This window comes from Peromyscus californicus, unplaced genomic scaffold, assembly GCF_007827085.1.
Source record: "Peromyscus californicus insignis strain IS unplaced genomic scaffold, ASM782708v3 Scaffold_4__1_contigs__length_199733344, whole genome shotgun sequence".
NCBI classification, from domain to species: Eukaryota; Metazoa; Chordata; class Mammalia; order Rodentia; family Cricetidae; genus Peromyscus; species Peromyscus californicus.
In genome coordinates this window covers 29,450,730-29,477,253 of record NW_026294562.1, presented here as the reverse complement: position 1 = coordinate 29,477,253, position 26,524 = coordinate 29,450,730, and the positions used below count along the sequence as shown (strand labels likewise).

General features: G+C 38.6%; 1 protein-coding gene across 4 annotated transcripts in view; it reads right to left on the bottom strand.

The window, feature by feature from the left end:
- The window catches only part of Atad1 (ATPase family AAA domain containing 1), a 93,950-nt gene that overhangs the window by 20,055 nt on the left and 47,371 nt on the right, over positions 1–26,524 (bottom strand). For 2 of the 4 annotated variants that reach the window (XM_052762693.1, XM_052762692.1), the window contains exons 2-6: positions 21,208–21,382; positions 13,397–13,495; positions 10,660–10,780; positions 6,910–7,110; positions 218–324 (exon numbers count right to left, since the gene is read on the bottom strand). In XM_052762693.1, the coding sequence (XP_052618653.1) occupies positions 218–324; positions 6,910–7,110; positions 10,660–10,780; positions 13,397–13,495; positions 21,208–21,369 (690 nt within the window). In that variant the 5' untranslated portion in view covers positions 21,370–21,382. Of the gene's footprint in view, positions 1–217; positions 325–6,909; positions 7,111–10,659; positions 10,781–13,396; positions 13,496–21,207; positions 21,383–24,379; positions 24,474–25,602; positions 26,514–26,524 lie in introns of those variants that run through there. The other 2 variants (XM_052762696.1, XM_052762694.1) reach the window with 2 other exon arrangements.

Here is a 26,524-nt window from a genome sequence, read left to right as displayed (position 1 = left end):
CTACAGGGCATGTGAGCTCCTCTAATTATAGAAACCTGCTGGTAAGCATTAAGATGGGTGAAGTTCATAAAAATCATGTTCTTCTGGATCCTTATTACTTAACACTAAGTGTAAAAATAATGAAAAAGACTTTTGTATACAAGTGCTATAAACACCCCAGCAAATTCCCTATTGAAAACATAACCATTCACGTTTAGGGAAGAATCTATTCAAATACCTGGCAGCTGTGATCAGTATCCAGTCCATCCCAGAGGCTCATAAACTGAGCTTTCATCATGGCTGTAGCTTCATGGTCAGAACTTGAACGGTTTCGTAGAAAGGAGTCTAAAAGAAAAAGGTCCTTAAGCTTAGTAACTAATGATGGATTATTTATCCATGGTATAGTTTAAAATTTTTAAAAAGCTGTCAACTTCATAACACAAGGAAGAGGGCTGGGGATTATTTATGCTGTTTCAGGTATTATCCTGATTTAAAAAAAAAAAAAAAACAATCCTGGTAAATTCTTGAGCAAATACAGAAGAGATTTTTTAAAAAGGTTCTAATATGAGAGGCTGGACAGGGGCTAAGTAGAGAGTATTGGGAGAGAGCCTAGGTATGGGGCTCTACCTTTTAATTACCTGAACCCTTTATGTTCTTAATTACGCTATCATACACTCCTCCCTCCTCATACTCTCTTGGTAATACACAAAAAGAAAAAATGCCTAAGATACTATTAAGGGAGAAAAAATGAAAACAGAAAATGGTTTAAACACATGTGCTCGCATATGTGTATGTGTGTACTTGACAAAAAGCCTTAAGTAAACAAAATGTAGAGCCTTTGCTTCTCAGAGATGCTTGCCTTTAAAGACAATTTAACATTCCCTTTAAAATTATTTTCTCTTTAATCCCAGCACTTGGGAGGCAGAGCCAGGCGGATCTCTGTGAGTTCGAGACCAGCCTGGGCTACAGAGCAAGATTTAGGAGGCACTAAAACTACACAGAGAAACCCTGTCTCAAAAAACCAAAGTGGGGGGGCTGGAGAGATGGCTCAGAGGTTAAGAACAGTGACTGCTCTTCCAGAGGTCCTGAGTTCAATTCCCAGCAACCACATGGTGGCTCACAACCATCTGTAATGAGATCTGGTGCCCTCTTCTGGCCTGCAGACAGACAGACATACATGCAGGCAGAACATTGTATACTAAATAAATAAATCTTTAAAAAAAAAAAACAAAGAGGGGGGGAATTATTTTCTGCCTTCAAATACAGACCATTTCACAACATGTCTTCATTTTTTCCTTTTCTTTTTTCTTATTTTGGTTGTTTTTGAGACAGTTTCTCTGTGTAGCTCTGGCTGTCCTGGAACTCAACTCTGTAGACCAGGCTGGCTACAGACTCAGAGATCTGCCTGCCTGACTCTACCTCCTGAATGCTGGGATCAAAGGCATGAACCACCATGCTCGGCTAAAACGCTTTCATCAAAGGAGGAGAACAATTGGATATGGTGGTTCACTCATGTGATCCTAGCACTCAAGAGGCAAGACAAGAGGACTGAGAGCTGGAGGCCAGTCTGCGCTCCACGCTCCACTGTGACTTCTGAGTCATCAAGGGATACAGAGTAAAATCACCTCCAAAAGCTAGAAGGAAAATAAATAAATAAATGGAAATAAATAAAAAATAAATAGAAAAGTTTCTTTCTAAACACAAAAAGACTGAAAAGTCCTAAGAAGGGGGGAAAAAAAATCAATAGTAAAAGTAAGTCTTCGCCGGGCGGTGGTGGCGCACGCCTTTAATCCCAGCACTCGGGAGGCAGAGCCAGGCGGATCTCTGTGAGTTCGAGGCCAGCCTGGTCTCCAAAGCGAGTTCCAGGAAAGGCGCAAAGCTACACAGAGAAACCCTGTCTCGAAAAACCAAAAAAAAAAAAACAAAAAAAAAAAAAAAAGTAAGTCTTGTATTTTCTAGCACAATTCCCATTTCAAGTGCTTTGTTTAGCCATGTAAGTCACTGGCATTACTAATTAACTATCAGGTCTCTCTGCCTTGAATCAACAGCTCATAGTCTACCAATTGTGTTTGAAAATGACATAAAATTGTGTTACAATATATTAGTCCAAGCTTAAAAGAAAATAATTCCAAGAGAACAAGGCATGGTAGTGTATGCCTTTAAGCCCAGCATATGAGAGACTAAGGCAACAGAATGGTAACTTTCAAGGTCAGTCTTGAATCTCTACGGTGAGTTCCAGGATAGCCTAAGATACAGGGCTCCCATATCTTTGAGACCATTTCAAAACCAAATCAACAACAAAAAAAGTAATTCCAGAAACTACATATCACTATGACAAGATAGTCCTTCATATATATATTCTGGATGTTCTTAAACAGTTGTAATTTTATATAAAGTTTCCTGTTATAGGACTATGTATCAGACTAACGTCTATACTGGATAAAGTTTAGTCAGTTACTTTTTGAAGATAAACACTATAAATTCACCTAATTTAACCTTTCTTAATTATCTCCACTATCAAGAAGCAGTGCTTGCAAGATAACTATTTAAAATATTATGAAAACCCCACAATGTTTCATAAACACAACTACATCAGTAATTAACATTCAATATAAATAGACTAGAAACTATATGCTGCTTACAAAAGACACAACTAAATAACAATGATTTGGAATAATAGCAAGATAGAAAAAGACTGCAAATACTAACAGAAACACTGGATGATCAGGGTATGGTGGCTCATGCCTGTAATCCTAGCACTTATTAGGCTAAGGCAGGAGGATCATTTGATTGAGTTTCAGAGAGAATCTATCACAGAAGAGCAAGAAGGGGAGGGAAGAATATGGGAAGAGAACAAAAGATACGACATATATGCTTCTAAGGTACACTCTTACAAAAGCCCAGGTTGGCATGGAACTTGCTATGTACCTGAAGACGTCCTTGAACCTCTCAAGTGCTAGGACCACAGGTATGTACCACTACACTCAGCTTGGATAAAGTATTTCTTAAGGAAGTTAATGTGTATCTGACAAATCATGTTTCAACAACAGGACAACCGTATGTCAAATACACAAAGGCTAGGCTATAGTCTAGAAAAAGAGCATTTGCCTAGCATACTCAAGTGCTGATGTCTGACTCCTAAGCCCAAAACTAGCAATATAGGAAAAGTCGACATGTAACATTAATTTTGGTGATAACTTTTACATAACATTTAAAAGCATAATCTCTTTAAAAAAAAGATTTAATTTATTGAAATTAGAAAGTTTACTCTACAAAAGGATACTGTTAAGAGAATAGGAAGAAAAGCTATAGACTGAGAAAAGTATCTGCAAAACATATACCTGACAGACTTCAATTCAAACATAAAGCCAGCACTTAAAATCCAAAACTAAGCTAACAAATTTAATTTAAAAGGAGGCAAGATCTGAACACTTGACCCAAGAAGTTCTGTAGATGGTAATTAAGCATGAATGTGTGTATGTGCATAAATAAGATTTTGGTTTTGTTTTTTTAAGGCAGAGTCACATTCTGTAGACCAAGATGGCCTTGAATGCACACAAACCCAGTCTCAGCCTAAGTACTGGGATTACTGGTATCAGCCACCATGCCTGGGAAGCTTTAGGTTTTTTTTTTTTTTTTTTTTTTTCGGTTTTTCGAGACAGGGTTTCTCTGTGTAGCTTTGCGCTTGTCCTGGAGCTCTGTCTGTAGACCAGGCTGGCCTCAAACTCACAGAGATCCGCCTGCCTCTGCCTCCCGAGTGCTGGGATTAAAGGCATGCGCCACCACCGCCCAGCTTTAGGCTTTTTTAAAGGTAAGTAGGTATATAAATTGTTTCAATAGAAGAAAAAGAATAGACAGCTTCAAATGCATAGAAGGGAAAGGAAAATTCTAAAGTGGTAGGTTATCCACCAAACTGGTAAACAAAAAGGACAAAATTATGTAACAGAAATGAATGTTGACTACATCAGCTTTCATAATGATTACAAACTGGAAATAAATGTGACTGTATTAGTTTTCATAATAAATATAAATTAGATACTTTCCAGCTAAAAGGGGAGTTGTGTTTTAAAGTTTAAAAAAATCCAGCTATAAGCTTTTTTGTTCAATGAAGATATACACCAAAAACTCAAAATGAGTTGAAAGAGTAAACATATATGAACAAATACACAGGGCAAGTAAGTAATAAAAAAATGTACTGGGCACCTTCTCTCTTTATACATGCATTTTTTTATTTGAAAAGATTTATTTTTTTTTTAAGATTTCTTTATTTATTATGTATACAGTGTTCTGCCTGCACATATGCCTGCAGGCCAGAAGAGGGCACCAGATCTCACCAGATGGTTGTGAGCCACCATATGGTTGCTGGGAATTGAACTCAGGACCTCTGGAAGCACACCAGTGCTCTTAACTGCTGAGCCATCTCTCCAGCCCGAAAAGATTTAGTCTTAAAAGTATGTGTGGGACAGAGAGTAAATGAGAGACAGAGAGAGACTAGGAGTGCCTGCAGATGCCAGTAGAGTTCATCAGACCCCCTGGAATTAAAATTACATCCAAGGTGCCTGCTAGGTCCTCTGGGAGAGCAGCAACCACTCTTTTTTTTTTTTTTTTGAGACAGGGTTTCTCTGTTAACAGCCCTGGCTGTCCTGGAACTTGCTGTGCAGACCAGGTTGACCTCAAACTCATAGTGTTCCAACTGCCTCTACCTTCTGGGTCCTGGGATTAAAGGTGTGCACCTCTACACCTGGCCTGCAACCACTCTTAACAGCTAAGCCAACTCTCCAGCTTTTTCTTTTTTTAACTAGTTTTAATTTTGTTTTGTTTTTCAGTACTAGAAACTGAATATAGAGCTTTGCACATGCTAGGTAAGCACTCAACCACTAAACCAAATCCTTGAACTTCTCTGGTTTTATTTAGCCTATCATACTACATAAAATTGCATAATTTAGCAATAATAAGTCACATGTAAAAAACCCTAATAATTAAACAATGTAAAAATATATTTTAGGGGGTGGTGGCACACGCCTAATCCCAACACTCAGGAGGCAGATGCAGTTTGAGGCCAGCCTGGTCTACAAAGTAAGTTCTAGGATATCAAAGGCTGTTACACAGAGAAATCCTGGGATGGGGGGGGTGATTTTAATTAAAAAATTGTAACATTTACTTGTATTTTTTAATTTATGTGTATCTGTATGTGTATATGACATATGTTTGGGTACCTACAAAGGCTAGAAGAGGGTGCTGGATTCCCTGTATCTGGAGTTACACACATTTGTAAGCCACCTAACATGGGTGGGGGCTGGGAACCAAACTCAGGTCCTCTTAAGGAGTAGCAAGTACTCTTAACCAGTGGGCCATCTCTACAGCCCTTATAATAATATATTCTACCAAGAACAAAAATATAGATGAGTCAAAAAATTTAGAGTCAACTAAAATCCAGGACTTAAAAGGTAGAATTTTTTTTATGTTACCTATCCAAATGCAAGACTAAAATTAAATTCCTACTCACAATATATGCAATTAAAAAAGACAATTTCTTTTTTCACCTCCATTTTGTTTTGTTTTGTGACAGAGTCTCATTGAGACCAGCTTGGCCTTGAACCCACTATGTAGTGGCTACAAAAGACATTGAACTTTAAATCCTCAAGTCTATCTCTAAAACGCTAGAATCACAGGTGTGTGCCAACAGGCCCAGTTTATATTTATGATGTTGGGACTGCCCCAAGCTTTAATGCAAGCTAGGTAAGCATTCTAGCAACTGAATTTCATTCCCAACCATTGGCCTGGAACTCTTGATTCTTTTATTAGCCTTTCCAGTGCTGGGAGTGCAGGCATACACCCCACCTCTCCCAGATTAGTGCAACATTTTTCTTTTTTGGTGTGTGTGTAGCATTTTCAAGAGCAAGTAATCCCTACATTAAAGGATATTCAGCATCTAGGTATTTACCATAGATAATTGATGGGTGATGGTGCTCTGTATGCTGTGAATGTGTTGCTCTGATTGGTTGATAAATAAAATGCTGATTAGTCAGTAGCCAGGCAGGAAGTATAGGCGGAATTCTGGGAAGAGGAAGGCTGAGTCAGGAGACGCCAGCCAGCCACCCAAGAAGCAACAGATGCAGGTAAAGTCACAGAAAACGTGGCAAAACATAGATTAATAGAAATGGGCTAATTTAAGATATAAGAGCTAGCTAGCAGGAAGCCTGCCATGGCCATAGTTTAAAAATAATATAAGCCTCTGTGTGTTTACTTGGGTCTGAGCGGCTGCAGACCAAGCGAGACACAGAAAAACTTTCAACTACAGATAATCATATGCACATATGTTTATATCTACAATATATATACTATTTGAAGTTGAGAAAAGACATCTAGCAATCAGATAAGGGAGTAAACAAGCTAATGGTCCATTTTATTTACATCATGGAAATTATATATGGCATATTAGAATAGATATTTTGAGGCTAGCAAGATGCTCAGAGGTAAAAGCTATGAGTGCATAAGCCTGGTGGCAGGAGTTTGATCTCTCCAGTCCTGTGCAAATGTGGAGGAACCACTCGACCAAGCTGCCTTCTGACCTCCATATGTATACAGTGGCACACTCAACCGTACAAATTCTTTAAAAAGAACAAATCTTGGGGCTAGAAAATGGCTCAGCAGTTAAGAGTGCTTAACTGCTCTTCCAGAGGTCCTGAGTTCAATTCCCAGTAACCACATGATGGCTTACAACCATCTATAATGGGACCTGATTCCCTTTTCTGGTGTGTATGATGACAGAGCACTCATATACATAAAATATGTGAATAAATAAATCTTAAAAAAAAAAAACAACAGCAAATCTTTTGGTTTACCACAGACATAGTTAAATACTAAAATTAAATCTGGTTCTCTACACAGCACCTTTAAAATAAGATGCTCACATAGAAAATAGCATACCTATTTCATCTATAAATATGATGGAAGGTTGCAGCTTTATGGCAAGGGAGAAAACAGCAGCAGCCAGTTTCTGAGATTCTCCATACCACTTATCAGTCAGTGTCGAAGGCTGGAGGTTAATAAATCGACAGCCTGCTTCTTTGGCTGTAGCTTTGGCAATTAACGTTTTCCCACAGCCTGGAGGTCCATACAGAAGAACACCTGAAAATCAACATCATTTCATTATTACCCTTAAGAAAGTAAGAGGTTTCTTTAGTTTACATGATAATACATAGTACTAATTTCACACACAATAAAATTTTCTCAATATTCAACTCCTCTATTAATTTTTCTTAGAAAAGGTATTTTAAAAAATGGACTGTATTTAGGTTCAATGTCAGCAAGGACAGGTATTTGGAGATTACAGCATCATAGTCCTTTCTCACATGCAAAGGTCCAGGTCAAGATCCTAAAAACTATTATCTTAAAGTACAAACTCATACCTCTTGGTCATTGGCTGACCAATCAAACCATCCAATGCCTTCCACCTTTTCAAGCTAAGAGAGTACCACAGCACCCTGAGAATAACCTCTAGGTAACAGCAGCCTCCAAATAGACTGTCAGACACATTCTGCTATTGCTCACAGACTTACATCTCCACAAAAAGGACATGCCTTTTCTCTAAAAAGGAATTATCAGTCAGTATCATTTCCAAAGTATGAAACTGTGTAATCCCCTATAATCTTTACTGACAGCAATCTGCCCCTAAATACAAAATAAGGTGGTTAATATTTTTTTTTTTTTTTTTTTTGTTTTTTTTCAAGACAGGGTTTCTCTGTGTAGCTTTGCGCCTTTCCTGGAACTCGCTTGGTAACACAGGCTGGCCTCGAACTCACAGAGATCCGCCTGCCTCTGCCTCCCGAGTGCTGGGATTAAAGGTGTGCGCCACCACCGCCCGGCTAGGTGGTTAATATTTTAACATATTAAGATATCTTAACAGTTTATGGTCTTAAATATTTTGGCAATCGCCAGGCGATGATGGCGCACACCTTTAAACCCAGCACTTGGGAGGCAGAGGCAGGCGGATCTCTGTGAGTTCAAGGCTAGCCTGGTCTACAGAGCGAGATCCAGGACAAACACCAAAACTACACAGAGAAACTCTGTCTCAAAAAACCAAAAAAAATTTTTTTGGCAATCATTACTGTTTTTCAGTTAAAAGCAGCATTTTCTGAATCATCACTAAAATTATAAATTATCTACAGACAGGCTTGTCTTAATCCAGCCTTAAATATTTAATTTAAAGCTCAATTTTTCTCATACAATAATATTTTAGAAATGACAACATCTATAGATGGTATATGATAGAATTAACTGAAAGTATTTTGGAAGTATTTAATATTGTCTCAAAACATAATAAAAGTAAAACTCAAAGCAAGTTGGGAAATGGTGGTGCACACCTTTTATTCCAGCAGTCGGGAGGCAGAGGCAGGAGGATCTCTGTGAGTTTAAGGCCAGCCTGTCTTGTCTACAGAACGAGTTCCATGACAGCCAAGGGAAAAAGGAAAAAAAAAGTTCAAAGCCAGAGAAAAACTTGATGAATTTCCCCTTCAAAAATTACTATAAATATTTTTAAATGAAAATTTTGGCTGGGTGGTGGTTGTGTACATCTTTTATGCCAGCAAGTTCCAGGGTGGCCAGGGCTATACAGAAACCCTATCTGAAACACATACACACACACACACATACACATACACACACACACACACACACACACACACACACACACACACACACACACACAAATAAATACACACATAAATAAATAAATAATAAATAAATAAATAAATAAAGGATAGACAGGTAGACAGACAGACAGACAGATAGATAGATAGATTGAACTTGTTTCCACAAACTTAACCATTTTTTTTTCACTTCAAAATAATGTTCAAACTTTTCCTTAAGTATACACATATTTTTCCCACTGGTTTTCATTTTTTAAGACTAAAGTTATAATATCCACCAACCCAAGTTTAATCATTTTAAACTAAGCTTTCTAAAAGGCCTATTTTAAAATTTAGATCTCTAAGCTTTGTCATCAGTAACTGTCAATATTTTCAAGCAACCTTTTCTTTTGAAAGGTTTTGCCACACACGTACACAGCTCAAACTGGCCTCACACTTGCCCTCCAGAGTACTGAGACTTCAGGCATGTGCCACCATGCCTGGCTCTTCTTTGCAATGTTTAACTAAGTCATTTAGGTGCTTAAAATGTTTACTGACACTTTATGTGGGGGTAGCCACGTAAAACAATAAAGAATTGTAAGGTAATGTCATTTCATTTAATGCTGAAAATACATTTAGGATCACATTTTAAAGTGGAATGCAAATCTAACTAGCAGCAAGCTTTTGTATATCTGTTAATTAAATCTCAGAGTTTTTAAAACAAAGTACTGATACAAAAGCTCCTGTATTTTATACACTTTCAGCTATACCATCACTTTACAAATATACACAGTACCTTAAGAATCTGACTCACTTCAAAGTATACATTTATCGCTTTGAATATTTTACCCATGGTGTAGCTATATTAATTCTTAGCAGATTAAAGTTTTCCAACTATTTCTCATCACAAATTACAATTAGTATTCTCAACTACGCAACTATTAATGTCTAAGAATTAAATGTGCAATAAAAGCTTTTAAGTGTCATAATCCTCTGGTAGATGGAGCTATGACAAAGTGCATGTGAGGAGATGTCAATGTCTCATTTTATGAATAGGATCCTTCCTAAGTCTTACAGTAGTGTTTGAGTGCTATCATTGGAATTACCCATTACATTCCTGTATGGATGCTGTTTCACCAACACTCAAACAGTCTCCTAACATTAGCAATGAATCCAGCAAGGCTATTCAAAGGAGCACCTCTTCTCTTTTTGCTCAAGTGGTCTCCATGGCATTAACATGTATGATGAGTAATAAACAGTTCTGTAAGTAGTGAGACACTGTGCAAACTTTTCAGATTTCCTGAACTAATCTGATACTTCCACAACAGATCCAACAAATAAAAAAATGTTTTCTTCTATAAAAGTTTAAAAATTCACACCCTCTTTAAAGGTTAATCTTTGTGCCTTTTCCCCCTAGACAGTCTCCCTCTCTGATGCTGGGATTACAGGCATGTATCACCACATCTAGCTATACTTATATAGGATCAGCTATGATGGATTTTTTTTTTTTTTATAAAAGCTTTGCATGGTTAAGTGCTATAAGTAACTAAAAGATTAGGTTAAGTAATAACACATGCATAAACAAATCCAAATTTGAGATGATCTTCAGTAGTGACAAATTTATTTACATAGAGTAGACAAGCATTTCAAATAAAGGGACTATTGTACAGTTGTCTTATAGGAAGTAGAATTCACCAAAATTTCAAAAGTGGAAGAATTAGTGAATATTTTAAAATTCTTTATAAAACAATTCACTGGATCTCAGCATTCTACTAAAAATCTGATTTCGCCGGGCGGTGGTGGCGCACGCCTTTAATCCCAGCACTCGGGAGGCAGAGCCAGGCGGATCTCTGTGAGTTCGAGGCCAGCCTGGGCTACCAAGTGAGTTCCAGGAGAGGCGCAAAGCTACACAGAGAAACCCTGTCTCGAAAAAAAAACCAAAAAAAAAAAAAAAAAAAATCTGATTTCATGGAAAACAGTCCCTAAAGGCAAAAAAACTCCATGTTTTCTAGCCTCTCAAAGCTTAGGCAAATTCATACACTAACAGTACCTTTTGGAGGCTGCAGAAGCCTGGAATTCTCAAACAAATGCTTCTTTTTGATAGGTAAGATGACTGTGTCCTTCAGATCTGTAATGACATCATCTAAACCTGCTATATCACTCCATGTAACCTGGCAAAAGTTAAAGTCAACATTAATTTCACAACTTACATACATGTGAGCATGCACATACAGGCACCCCTCCCAATGGCAAACTATTTTATAATTTGATAATTACATGTGAATAAAAGGTTAAAGTTGTAGATAAAAATAAACTTTTCATGGGAGTAACTAAATTAATAAATTCTATGACACTGGGGAAAAAAGAATTTAACAATTTCTTATTACTGAGAAAAACACCATGCTGGAAGCATTGCTCAGGAATAGGAGACCTTGTCTAGCACACAAAGCCCTGTTGCAGGGTTCAACTCCAGCAACAGGAAAACAAAAAGCACACACATGCAAAACCTGTAAAGATTGAATAAGGTAAACTCATTCCACACATGAGAAAGAAACACTCTGACATTAAAAAAAAAGACTGAGAACAGTCAGGCGATGGTGGTGTAAGCCTTTAATCCCAGCACTCAGGAGGCAGAGGCAGAGGCAGGCGGATCTCTGTGAGTTTGAGACCAGCTTGGTCTACACAGTGAATTCCAGGACAGTCAGGGCTACACAGAGAAAGCCTATCTCAAAAAAACAAAAAGAAAAAGAAAAGAAAGAAAGAAATAGTATTGAAAAATCTTCTAAGTCATTAATCCCAGCACTTGGGAGGCAGAGGCAGGTGGATCTCTGAATTTGAAGCTAGCCTGGTCTACAGACTAAGTTCCAGGTCAGCCAGGTTCTACACAGAGAAAACCCTGTCTTGAAGGGGAGAAAAAAGAAAGAAAAATGAAAAATCTTAAAATCTTCTACACTCCACTTTTAAAAATAAATAGGGGTGTGGGTGGTATGTTGGAGAGATGGCTCAGTAGTTTCGAGCACTGGCTTATCTTCCAGAAGAGCCAGGTTTGATTCCCAGAACCCACATGGCAGTTCACTGCCATCTATAACTTCAGTTCCAGGGGATCTGATGCCTTCTGGCCTCTACAGGCACTAGGCAAGCATGTGATGCACAGAAATACATGCAAAGAAAACACTAATGCACATAAAAATAAGTACATAAAAATGTAAAAATAAATTATAGGGAGGTCTTGGTTAAAACCCCTCACTAACATTTGTGAAGCTCTAAGTTCAATCTCCAGCACCAAGCACCACATATACACACACATACAACAAACAAACAAACAAATAAAAAAGGAAAAGTGAACCTAGACCTCATTCTAGCTAGCACAGTAAATGATCAAGTCAGAGGCAATACTTTACAATATATTTACTCTCTTTAAGCTTGGGCCAGGGGAACAAATCAGTAGACAAATAAAAGAATGCTAGTTGTAATCAAAACAAAATATTGTCTATTAGTACATCCTTATTCACAAACAAATACAGTTGCCTCTCCTCCTCACAAAATACTGATACTGGAAATTTCTAAGTAAAAATAAAGCAGGGGCTTAATTCTAGAGTATGTATATATCTCTGCATATACATATAATAAAGACACAGATTTTTATTTTCTAGACTTAGACATGCAGCTATCATATTTCATTCTACAAATTTATACCAACATAGCATTAATGTATTAGCTAAGTATATTCTATATATCTGTTGCTATATTTATACAGTAACCTGGAATTTGTAAATTATATTACTCTGATCTTCAAAAACTTTACCAAGTAAGTAAACAAATACTATTATATTTATTATCCTTGAGGATAACACATGAGGGATCTGAAACAGGAAATCACCTGCAGAAGCACTGAGTTCTTAGAAAACTTGGTATTCAGGATCCTATGTTGTTGACCATTTTAAAAAAATTAGGAAATTGCCGGGCGGTGGTGGCGCACGCCTTTAATCCCAGCACTCGGGAGGCAGAGCCAGGCGGATCTCTGTGAGTTCGAGGCCAGCCTGGGCTACCAAGTGGGTCCCAGGAAAGGCGCAAAGCTACACAGAGAAACCCTGTCTCGAAAAACCAAAAAAAAAAAAAAAAAAAAAATTAGGAAATCTAGACTAAGCTCTCCAATTAAAGACCATAAGATTATACAAGTTTCCTACACTGCACGAATTTCACTAAGCCTTTGTGTGCCGAGTTAACACAGCAGGCTTCAGACAGTATCTTTAACAAGCTGGTCCTTGGCTACTATCTGGAAACTTAGATTTGGAGAAATTTCCTACCATTCCTTGATAAAAACAGCTCACTGTCCCCAAACTGCCTAACAATATGGTTTATGGAGAATATCTCTTTTCCTGTAGGAGTCCAGAATTTTGATACACATATGGAAAAGGAGTCTATATGAACAGGCCCCAGGAAAAAAACTGGATTATGTCTCCAGTAACCTTTCTGGTGGTGACACGGTACATGTTGTCCTGGCTTGATACAATAATGGACATGGTCTTTTAACAGCACTTGGAAAGCACTCTTAGGAAAGTGCCCGGCTTTCTCCAGGCTCTGATCCACTCTTTTTTTCTATTGCTGCTCTGTCTTGTATCTAACGCATGCAATGAATCACATATGTGTTGGCAACATGCTGAGTCCCTCCTGACTCCTCTTAGAGACCCTCTGAAATTAGTCATGGTCTTTCAGATCTTTGATACAGACTGCCAGATCCCCCACCCCGCAAAAAGTAAAAGTAAAACAAGATTAAAGATACATACATGCATATTAAGAGGGTCTACTAAATGAGCAGCAATACTCATTTCATATTCTGAAAGCTTCACATTTTTCACACCAATTTGCTTCATCAGTTTTTCTGCCTAGAAAGGAAAAAAAACAAGCATCCTTTGATATTTAGACACTGACAGTTCAAAACAGATAAAATAGAATTCTGAACAGTAATGAACAGAAGACATAATACTTTTCCAGGGATACTCTAGGCCCCTTGTGACTTTTGGGTTAAAAAAAAAACTGAGGGTCTACTCTACTGAAACCAAGAAAATTTAACCAGCTTTTGAGAAATGAAAGCTTGGCACGCACAGTGGTAGGAAAAAACTCAGAACTTGGGAGGCTGAGGACTGAGTGAGAGCTGGGCACAGTAATGTCTGTAATACCATGGCTGAGGCAGAAGGGCTTAAGGACATCCTCTGCTACCAAGCAAGTTCAAGGTCATCTTGGGCTACATGAGACCAGTCTCAAAAGGGGTGTGTATGTCTGTGTGTCTGTGTCTGTGTCTGTGTGTGTGTGTGTGTGTGTGTGTGTGTGTGTGTGTGTGTGAGAGAGAGAGAGAGAGAGAGAGAGAGAGAGAGAGAGAGAGAGAGAGAGAGAGAGGAGAGAGAGAGAGAGAAAAGAAGGGAGAGAGAGAAGGAGGGAGGGAGGGAACACATGATTGAAGAGATTAGTTCAAGCTCCCTTGGCTCCCAAGAGACCTCAGGGTAATTTGTTTTCTTTCCTAGTAGGATTATGATGACAGTTACAGGTAGAGTTGTCAATATAAAAGCCCAATGAATTAATATCAACAATAGACAACTGAGTTTCTTTCCTTATGTTAATAAAGTATCTGAAACAGATATCCAATTTCCTTGAACTTAATATATCCACAAGAAGTGTTTGTACATGTGTACTTTTAAAGTGTTAAATTTTATTTTGTGTACATGAGTGCTCTATCTACATATACGACTTTATGCTAGAAGACGGCATCAGATCCCACTACTGATGGTTGTGAGCCACCATGTGGTTGCTGGGATTTGAACTCAGGACCTCGGGAAGAGCAGCGTGCTCTTAACCACTGAGCCATCTCTCCAGCCCCCTCCTTAATCTCTTGAACATGCATACCTTCTTCTTTCACTACCTATAAATAAAGCTTTTGAGTCAGCTATTAAAGGTATCTATTTTAGCACTGGTTAAGACAATAATATATTCTTCCCTGTACACCTTGCACAGGCAAGACTCAAAAAAAGTGGATTTCAACCAGGGACATTATATTTCCCAGGGAACATTTGACAATGTCAAAAATACTTGTCTGTCACACTTGGGGACGAGGAGGACATGGTGTTATCAGCATCTAGTCCAATGGTTCTCAACCTGTGAGTTATGATCCCTTTGGAGGTCTAAAGACCCTTTCATATGGGGTCTCATATCAGATATCCTGTAATGTAATGATATTTACAATTCCTAAAAGTAGCAAAATCATAGTTATAAAGTAGCAATGAAGTAATTTTATGGTTGGGGTCACCACAACATGAGGAACTGGGTCACAGCATTAGGAAGGTTGAGAACCACTGATATAGTCAGTCAAAGCAAGACACAGAAGCCCCTGCCCACATCAAAGAATTATCAGGCCCAAAATGTCAAAAGTACAGAAACGGAGAAATCTCAAGTTTTTCCTTATTAGCTAGCTGCCTTGAAAATGTTACTGTATGTCACAACTGTCTACTATAAATAATAGCCTTTACTAATACATGGAATTTCCTAAATAAAAATTACATTGCGAGCTAGTAAGATGGCTCAGCAGGTAATAGAGCTTGCTGTGAAGGTTGAAGACCTATGTTTGACCCCCAGGACCCATATGATGGAGGGAGAGAACTGACTCTCACAGGTTGTTCTGTGATCTCCATCACATCTCTACTGCAGGTGTGTGTGTGATGTGTTCACATACACAACAAAAAAAATTTTTTAAGTTAAAATATAGTTTATAAAAATAGAAAACACAACATCATTTACCATGTCTCTCCTGCAATAGCAATTCCATTTATGACTTCAGGTTGTGTTGTTAACAATGACAGAAAAGGTAAAAAGAGGGGTTAAAGAGATGGCTCAGTCATTAAGAGCAGTGACTCCTCTTCCAGAGGACCCAGGTTTAACTTCCAACACCCACATCATGGCTCACAACCATCTGCACCACCAGTTCTGGACAAACAGATAACCTCTTTAAGCCTAAGAAGTAGTTAGTAACTATTGTCCTACCTAGGGTTTCTATCGCTGTGAAGAGACACCATAACTCTTTTGAAAAAAACAAACAAAAAAAAGACAGGGTTTCTCTGCATAGCCTTTGGCTGTCCTGGAACTCACTCTGTAGACCAGGCTGGCCTCGCACTCACAGAGATCTCCCAAGTGGTAGGATTAAAGGCATGTGCCACCACTGTCTGGCCACAGTAACTCTTATAGAGGAAAGTACCTAATTGGGGCTGGCTGACATTTAGCACAATATATATATAGTTTTCAAGTAAGTCTTAATTATAATAATCCATTCATATAGGATCTTCTATATGAGTATTTCAAGAGTTCACAGAAAAGAAAAAAGGACAAACTCTTTATCTAAAAGCTCTGGAGCTGGAGAGATGGCTCAGCAGTCAAGAATGCTTAGGGCCTATCTAGAGGACCTAAGCTGGTTCTCAGCACCCACACCCGTAGCTAACAACTACCTGTTAACTCCAGTTCTAGGAAATCTGCCAACTCTTCAGGCTACCATAGGAACCTACATTCATATCCACTTACACAAATAAAAATAAATCTTTAGGGGCTGGAGAGATGGCTCAGAGGTTAAGGGCACTGGCTGCTCTTCTAGAGGTCCTGAGTTCAATTCCCAGCAACCACATGATAGCTCACAACCATCCATAATGAGATCTGGTGCCCTCTTCTGGCATGCAGCTATACATGCAGACAGAACAGTGTACATAATAAATAAATAAATAAATAAATAAATCTTTAAAAAAAATACAATGAAATGAAAAGCCCTGTTACCAAAACAAAAACTGCTAAAATGATAAAAAAAAAAAAAAAAAATATCAAATTCTGACCTAAGACTTAAACTGATTTTCATGATTTGAGGGTGTTGGGAGAAGAAGAGGTGTGAGGGATGGGGAAAAGATACATTGTTACATTCAGGTACACAATCAAATTAATTTCTTTTAAAATTAATTTAGCAACATAACAGTTAAGCATGCTGGCATACAGCTTTAATCTCAGCATTTGGGAGAAAGGAGAATATCTATGAGTTCCAGGCCAGCATGGTTTACATAGTGAGTTCCAGGCCAATCAGGGCTACATGTCTCAAAAAAATTCAAACAACAAACAACCCCTATATTGTACCCAGAAGAAGCCTCACAAGAGCTCAACTACACTGACTTCTTAAGTATTTCAAACTTTGAGTATTAAAATCTATGAGAAAAAAATTTCTGTTGTTGGCAAAACCCCCTCCAAAAAAATAAATAAAATAAAAGAACCCAATATTGATCAGACTTCACAGAGTATTAAAATAGTGAAAATAAGCCGGGCGGTGGTGGCGCACGCCTTTAATCCCAGCACTCGGGAGGCAGAGCCAGGCGGATCTCTGTGAGTTCGAGGCCAGCCTGGACTACCAAGTGAGTTCCAGGAAAGGCGCAAAGCTACACAGAGAAACCCTGTCTCGAAAAACCAAAAAAAAAAAATAGTGAAAATAGGCTGACAATACAAGCTAGACTTCTCACCAATTATTTTATAACCAAATTCAGGCAATAAATTTACAAATGTCCAAACTCTTTTCAGAAACATATTTACTATGATATTTATGAAACTGTGGTTTTCACTTTTTACTAATTAGGTATGATGCCTAATATGTAAAACAGCTACTTATTTATATCTGTCTCCCATGCCTATCTATGGCATTTGAAAAAGCAAATGCCATCTCTTTTTATATAAATGTTCATTAAATGAATCAGTCACAACTCATAAAATAAACCTAAGAAGCCATGAGTATAAACATCTTGTCCTCAATAGTTCAAAGAACAGAAATCAAACACACTTATCAACCTAGTAAAGAAATGGTCATAAGAGACAGCAGCTGAAAACAGTAAATTATAACCAGTAACATTCTTAAGCTAATTCTTAAGAATTTTGGGTAGTGTATGTACCAAGTCTAAGACTTAAGTCTAATAAAATTTAATAAAACATAAGTCTAAGTTCATAAGTGTTTACAAATTTAAATGCCATACAAAGCAAAATGTTTATTGTTGCCAAAAATAATTATTTGTGTTTGCTCTGCTAAAGATTTTCATCCATATTCATTTCTATCATGTTCCTGATGAAAATATTCTAATAAGAATATTGTTTTATTCAAGGCCAGCCTGGGTCTACAGAATTCCAGGATAGCCAGGACTGTTTCACAGAGAATCCCTGTCTCGAAAAACAAACAAACAAAAAAGAATATTGTTTTTAAAAAACAACAACAACTGTATTTTCACCTTGGGGTAACTCTAACCACGCAAGTGAAAGACTTGTATGATAAAAACTTTAAGACACTGAAGAAGATATCAAGATAGAAAGATCTCCCATGCTCATGGACCAGTAGGTTTAATATAATAAAAACGGCCATCCTACCAAAAACAATATGCAAGTTCAATGCAATCTTCATCAAAATTCCAATACAATTCTCCACAGATATTGAAAGGACAATTTTCAGCTCCATATGGAAACACAAAAACCCAGGATAGCTAGAACTATCCTGAATAATAAAATAACTGCTAGAGACATCACCATCCCCAATTCCAAGTTGTACTACAAAGCTTTAGTAATAAAGACAGTATGGTACTGACACAAAAAAAGACACATTGATCAATGGAATCAAACTGAAGACCTAGACATAAATCCACACACCTATGGATGGACACCTGATTTTTGATTTAAAAAAAAAAACAAACAAAAAACACAGAAACAGAAACACACACTGGGGGAAAAAAGATAGCACCCTTCACAAATGGTGCTAGTCAAACTGGATGTCTGCACAGAGAAGAATGCAAACAGATCTATACTTATCACCCTGCACAAAATTCAACTCTAAACAGAAACAACTTAGATATCCTTCAATAGGAAAATCAATAAAGAAAATGTGGTACATTTACACAATGGAGCATTACTCCGCTGTTTTAAAACAAAGAAAGAAAGAAAAGAAACCATGAAAATTGCAGGCAAAGGGATGGAGCTAAAAAAAATCATCCTGAGTAGGTACCCCAGACCCGGAAAGATATATCATATTTATGATATATCACTTATATGTGGATATTAGCTGTTAAGTCAATGATAAACAAGCTACAATCCACAGAACCACAGAGGTTAGGTATAGAGTAATGGACTAGTGGAACAGATAGATCTCCCTAAAAAAGGGAAATAGACTAGACAGTGATGGATGGACTTGGAGGACAGGGGGCTGTGAGGATCAAGTGGAGATGGGGAAAAGGGAGGAAATACAGGGAGAGACAGCTAAAATTAAGGGCCATTTGAGGGGTAGTATTAAAACCTAGTACAGTAGAAACTTACTAAAATACATACATACATGAAAGTGATCTAAATGAAATCACCAAATAATGGGAGAGACACAGAGTGCCAACTAAACACCTCATTACAAATGAAGTTTTCAATACCAGGACTGGGTTACCTCTAATGTAGTAGTTAGCCAAAGGGGTACCAAAGGAATCCCTAAACAACTTGGCTGTTGCCAAGACTATAGGTTATTCTCCATGAACTGACAGAAAGGCTCCATTGCTTAAGACAATACCTACACAACACACTGAACAGGGAGAGGTCGTGCTGGTGATTACATGGAGCCTTCACCTCTACATTCTAGCATCTCTGGTACAGGAAGGTACATAAGCATGCTACCAAATGGGGAACATAAAATGTGGTGATACATTGTATCCCCCAATATATTGTGCACCCTAATAAACTTAGCTGGGGTCAGAGAACAGAACAGCCACTAGATATAGAGACCAAAAAATGGTGGCACACACGCCTTTAATCCTAGCATTCCAGAGGCAGAGAGCCGTCTGGATCTCTGTGAGTTCAAAGCTACACTGGAAACAGTCAGGCATGGTGACTCACGCCTTTAATCCCAGGAACTGATGGCAGAAAGAAGAAAGGTATATAAGGTGTGAAAACCAGGAACTAGAGCTGGTTAAGCTTTTAGGCTTTTGAGCAACAGTTCAGCTGAGATTCATTCTGGATGAGGACTCAGAGGCTTCCAGTCTGAGGAAACAGGATCAGCTGAGGAATTGGCAAGGTGAGGTGGCTGTGGCTGGTTCTGCTTCTCTGATCTTCCAGCGTTGACCCCAGTACCTGGCTCCAGGTTTGTTTTTATTAATAAGACCTTTTAAGATTCATGCTACAATAAAACACCAACCCAGCCACAAACCCTGATCTACGATGATACCTTGTGTGCAAGATATGCTGGGCACTAAAGCTAGGGCAATGGTGGCACAAAGCTTGTGGGTGTAACTAACATATCTAATTTGACTTAAGGCTCACTCCACAAGATGGAACCCACACCCGACACTGCTTGGGACTTGGGTGACCAAGAATTGAGACTAGACAGCCCAGGGACCTAGGGTAAAAATAAATACTACTGTTCTGAAACAAACAAACAAAAACACCTTGCAATAAAATGACTCCTAATAACACTCTGCTTTACTCATAGACCAGTGCCTTGCTCAACCATCACAGAAGCTTGCTCCTGCAGCAGATGGGAACAAATACAGAGACCCACAGACAGACTTTACGCAGAGAACAAGAGACCTTGCAACACTCAGTCCTAAATGGATGTCTCCATCAAATCCCTCCCCTCGGGTCTCAGGGAATCTTGTGGAAGAGAAGACAGAAAGCACTGAAGAGCCAGAGGGAATGGAGGACACCAAGAAAACAAGCCCTCTACATCAGTGGTTCTCAACCTTCCTCATGCTGTGACCCTTTGATAGAGTTCCTCATGTTGTAGTGACCCCCCCAAAATTATTTTCATTGCTATTTCACAACTGCAATTTTGCTAGTTAGGAATCGTAATGTAAATATCTACTATGCAGGATATCTGATATGCAACCCTATGAAAGGGTCATTCAACAGCCCACCCCACCTCTGGTGAGGCACAACCCATAGATTGAGAACCGTGCTCTACAATGCAATCAAATCAACATGATCACAGATCATATGAACTCAGAGACTGAAGCCTGGAGAGGTCTGCACCAGGTCCTGCACATATATTATGGCTTCCAGTTTAGTGTTGTTACGGAATTCCTGAGTGGGTGAACAAGTAGGTCTTTGATTCTTGTGTCTTCTCTTAGGCTCTTTTCCCTCTGTTTGTTTTATCCAATTTCGATATGTTAAGTTTTTGTTTTATATTATTATATTTTATTTTATTATTATCCCTTAGAAGCCTGTTTGTTTTCTAATGAGACAGAAAGGGAGCAGATCCAGATAGGAGAGGAGGTGGGAAAGAATTGGGAGTAGAGAGAGGGGAAACTGGAATCAGGATACATTATGTGAGGAAAAAAAAATCTATTTTCAATAAAAGGAGAGAAGAAAAAAGCAATCAGACAAAAACAAAACAACAAAAAACTATATTTTCATTCATCATTTTTCTTCTGATATTTATTTACAGAGTAAAAAAGACTTTGAGGATTGATATTGAGAAGATGTACCAATGAATTTCTGCATGTGATTTATAATCTTAGCTTGGGTAAAAAATATTTGCTAGCATAGGAGACATGACCTTCATACCCTGCAATCATACCTGTTTCTGAGCTTCTACTTTCTGCTTTCTGGTTGGGTCAATCGCATCTACCATCCATTTGATAGTGAAGTATGTTACTGCACCAAATATTGTTAAACGGAAAATTAAACCAACAACTTCGTTCCGACTCAATGGACGAGAAAAGGCTTCAGCATGTACCATCTTGACTATTAACCTTAAAAAAAAAAAAAAGAGAGAGAGAAAAGTCACTAGGAAATAACAGTATTTGTTAAAATTGGGAGAGAAAGTGGATTGAACTAAGTAAAAGAAACTAACTTCTGGTCAAAATAAAACACTGCTTATCATTCAAAAAATGTCTCATTTGAAGGAAAGCTATCTTTTTAAATGTTAAGAAAACAAACAAATTAAAAGCTTCCCTTAGAAATTGAAACATAATAGATACAGGTTTAGTTAGAGGAGAACACTTATTAAAAAGTATAGTGGAAGCCTGATGTGGTGGTGAATGCCTTTAATCCCAGCACTCAGGATGCAGAGGCAGGTGGACCTCTGTGAGTTTGAGGCCAGCCTGGTCTACAGAGTGAGTTCCAGGACAGTCACAACTACACAGCGAAACCCTGTCTTGAGAACAAAGAAAAGGTATAGTGGAGATATTATGTTACTCTTAGCTTTTAGATATGTTTCAGAGAACCTGGAAAACAATAATTTTAATATTAATCCAACTGCAGAAAAGGAGGCTAACAAGAGTTGTACTAATCCAAGCGTATACATTATTCTATTGGGCATAACAAATACCAAGTAGTTTTTGGAGAGTGAAATCTAACTACAAACTGACTCATTTGTTTCACATACTTGTATTTAAGGTTTTTAAAACCTGCTCAAATTTAAATGTGCACCTTTTTTGTTTATTTGTTTGGTTTGGTTTGTTTTTTTGTTTCTTGAGACAGGGTTTCTCTGAGTAGCCCTGGGTGTCCTAGAACTAGCTATGTAGACTAGGCTGGCCTCGACCTCACAGAAACAAATATGCAGTTTCTTAATTGATAAGTGACATTAAATTCTTTGAACCATCCTTTGCTTCCAACAATAAAGTAAATATGAAGCAAGAAAACTTTCAAAAATTTTGAACCAAGAAAATTAGTCTGGAGGTCTGGGGATTTAGCCTAGCAAATCAAGATCCTGGGTTTGGTCTTCAGCTTAGGGGAAAGGGGTTACGGTATTTGCTGGAGAAAAAAAATGCAAACTGTTGTGGGATAGTTGTACACTGTGAAGATATATTGCTGTAATTCGTGTAATAAAAAGCTTAAGCCGGGCGGTGGTGGCGCACGCCTTTAATCCCAGCACTCGGGAGGCAGAGCCAGGCGGATCTCTGTGAGTTCGAGGCCAGCCTGGTCTCCAAAGCGAGTTCCAGGAAAGGCGCAAAGCTACACAGAGAAACCCTGTCTCGAAAAACCAAAAAAAAAAAAAATAATAAAATAAAAAAGCTTAACGGCCAATAGCTAGGCAGAAGAGCTAGGCAGAACTTCCAGGAAAGAGAAGACTGGGGGAGGAAAGAGAGAGACGCCATTGAGATGCAGAGGGAGTCGGACATACCAAATTAAGGAGAGGTAACAAGCCAACTAAATAGAACGCAGATTAATAGAAACAGGTTAATTTCAGTTATAAGAACTAGTGGGACAAGCCTAAGCTAAAGTCGAGCTTTCATAATTAATAATAAGTCTCCATGTAGTTATTTGTGAGCTGGCGGGACAAGAAAGCCCAACTACAACAAACTATACATCTGACAAATGATTAATACCTAGACTAAATAAAGCATTTAAAAACTTAAAAACACACACAACACCCAATCACTAAATGATAGGTGAATTAAAACTGCAAATTAAAACTGCCTTGACATTCCATCACATCCCAGTCAGAATGGCTAACACCAATAAAACAACAAATGCTGGTGAGGATGTACAGAAGCAGGAATCATGTTTATACAATACTAGTGGGTATGAAAGTTGCTGCAACTACTACAGAAATCAGTATGGAAACCAAACTATACCACATACCCAAAGAATTGTAAGCATACCAAGAGATACTTGCACAATCATGCTTTTTGCTTAACTACTCCCAATAGCCAAGCTATAGAACCAGAACTAGCCTAGATGTTCATCAACAGATGAATGGATGGAGAAAGTGTGGTGCACAATGGGATTTAGTGAGCTAGAAAGAAGAAATGAACACATTTTCAGGGAAATTAATGAAGACTGGAGAGCATTATGGTAAGTAAATGAGCAGGATCAGAAAGACCAATATAGCATGTTCTATATTTAAATTTAAGTTTTGAGCGAGTTCTAGGACAAAGTTACACAAGAGAAACGCTATGTCTAAAAAAAAAAAAAACACAAAAAAAACCCACAAATGAACAGAAATAAAATTTAGAAATATAAATGTAGGGAATGAAAGCACAAAGGACAATGAGAGATAAAGAAAAGGTCTAAAGCAGCACTCTCAACCTGTAGGTCGAGACTCTTTTGGGGTGACGGACGTATCAGACATCCTGCTATCAGGTATTTACATGTCGATTCATAACAGTAACAAAATTACAGTCATGAAGTAGCAACATGGTGATTTTATGGGGGTCAACATGAAGAATTGTGTTAAAGGGTCGCAGCATTGGAAGGTTGAGGACCACTACTCTAAAGGGAAGGGTGAAGGGGAACAAGAAAGGATAATGGACTGACTACAGTAGCATGAAAACGAACGGAGGATCTGGACATGGCTCGCATGGAATCCCTGTACTTGGGAGCCTGAGACAGATTGTCAGGAGTTAGAGGCCTGTCTGGAGTACACAGTGAGTTGTAGGACAGCTAGGGCTACAGTGAGATCCTGTCTCAAAAATAATAGGTTACATAAAAAAAAAAATCTATCACAGCCAGGCAGTGGTGGTGCGTCCATCCCTTTAATCCCAACATTTGGGAGTCAGAGACAGGTAGATCTTTGAGTTCGAGGCCAGCCTGACCCACAAAGTGAGTTCCAGGACAGCCAAGACTGTTACACAAAGAAACCCTGTCTCGAAGGAAAAAAAAAAAGAGCTTATCACAAACAAAAGAATGCACCCACAAACAGGGGGAAAGGAGGTGATGTGACTACTTTTAAATATGTTACATCTCTGAGCAACTATAACAATCAGGTTTACAGCAGGAATTCACTCCAGTGTCAAAGGCAGTACCTTCACAAAATAAGCTTAGCAGGAAGGATGTGACTATCACATTTTAGGAGATAGGATATCAGTGTCCAACAATGTCTTTAAGCCTTGGCAAGTGCTGGGAGAAGGGGAGAAGAAAAAATACACATACATATTAACTCATGTAGAAATAGACAAACCAGAATCTAGACTGTTCAGTGATAGGTGCTAAGACTAATTAATATCCATGTCCCTTCTAGCTCTAAAACACTTTTCTTACTACTGCTAAGCTAAAATGCTTCTCATTGGCTTTCTCTGGAATAGCTCTAGTATTTGTTTATAGCTGTGGTATAGAGAAAAACCTCTGAATTCTTTCAGTCATCCAACAGCATTGTCAGATTTCTAAAGTATTTCCAAGTCAGTGTTCACACTTCTCTGCTAGGAACCATTCCTATCACAGTAATTATTTAAACGAGTAACTGAAAGACCTCATTTTGGATAAAGAAACTTTGGCCTAGGATAAGTAGTTCACTCAGTAAGAACTGCCCAAACATCTCCAAAAATGTGCTAAAATGGCTAATACATAGTACTCAAAAATACAGTGCAGTTATATTAATTACTAAAGAAAAAAATGGAACTAACTTAGCCACCAAATTATAACTGCCTCATGTAACAAATCACAGTATGGATTAGTATCCATAGTATTATCCATTAGTATGGATTTCAAATATAGGACACATGACAGTCAACTTCACAAAGGACCTGAAAATTTTACTTCCTTTGTCTTTATCCCAATAAAGCTGCAAACACAGTTGATAATAATCCAATAGGTGGAATAAGGGCTTTGTTAATTTAATCTGTGAAAAGTCATGACATTCCAATAAAGTTTTTGTTTTTCAAAAGTCTGGGTCAGAGTTGGGTACAGTAACAAAAATCCAGGGATCTCAGCACTCAAAAGACTTAAGACTTAAGGTTCAAGGCTAACCTGAGCTGCATAGGGTTCAAGATTAACCTAAACTACACAAAACATCCCTGCCTCAAAAAAAAAAAAAAAAAAGTTTTAATTAGAATGTTGAAATCGCCATCTACTGGGTAGTCAGTGAATTACAAAGGTAAATCAGGGCTATGGGCTATTTCCAAAGCACATTTCCTTAAAGTCATCAAGACAGTAACAATTTTTAACCCTATCAAAAAACAGTCAAGGACAATTCTTCCTATTCCAAAATTAACGGTGATTCAAGGCAGATTTAAGACTACTGCATGCCTACCTTAAGTGACTTCAAAATCCTGAAACGTCCTGAAATGGAAAATTTTATACAGTCTCCATAGATAAGATGTACACCATTCTATCATTCACATAGCATTGATATATCTGCAGAACAAAGCTATTATAGTTCCTTATCATTACAAAAATGTGTACAATAAAAGCTACAAACGTAGAGAATGTATTTCAATTTTGCATGAACACTAATTTTAGCAAAATATACACACTGCTGTATACAACTAAGACACACCACAAAACCGGTGTGATTATTATCTTTACACAAATACAACTTTACACAGTAGTTTCATTTTGAGCTCTAGTTTCAGTGCGGATACCGTATCTTTCAGCAGCCTACTAACGTTTATTATACTGCAATATTTTCTTCCTAAGTCACTGCAGTATTTTACGAATGGTCTTTCAACTCGGCTATCAAGGCCATGCAGACGCAGCCTGTGACAAGGAATGCCTGCTGCGCTCCGAGCAGAGGACAGGTCATTATTAACATCAGCATCTTCTGAGAAAGCGTGGCCAGCCCTGAAGAAACCCCTCCGCCTTTGCACAAAGAGGGCAGGACCTGCACGAGCGGACCGGTTCCTTCCAGCCGCCTTCCTACAAGCCTGCTCCTGAGGTCGCCCAGAGCGCCCCCGATCCTCCAGGGACCAGGTCGCCTACAGGAGATGTCCTTGCGAGCGGTCGAAGTCTCCCGCCAGCGCCGAGACCTGAGGGCTCGCGCCGGGCCGGGCGCCAAGGCGAGGCCCCGGACGCCCTTGGAGGTTAATCCGCTGGATCCGGCTGGGCCGGGGCAGCGCTCAAGTGTGACCGGTGGGGGGGCAGGTGACTGTCGGGCTAGGCTCCCCAGGTGAGCGCCAGGCCCTCGGGGACCCGGAGGGATGGGGGGAACGCACCTGGCCCGGCCCCGCGGGAAC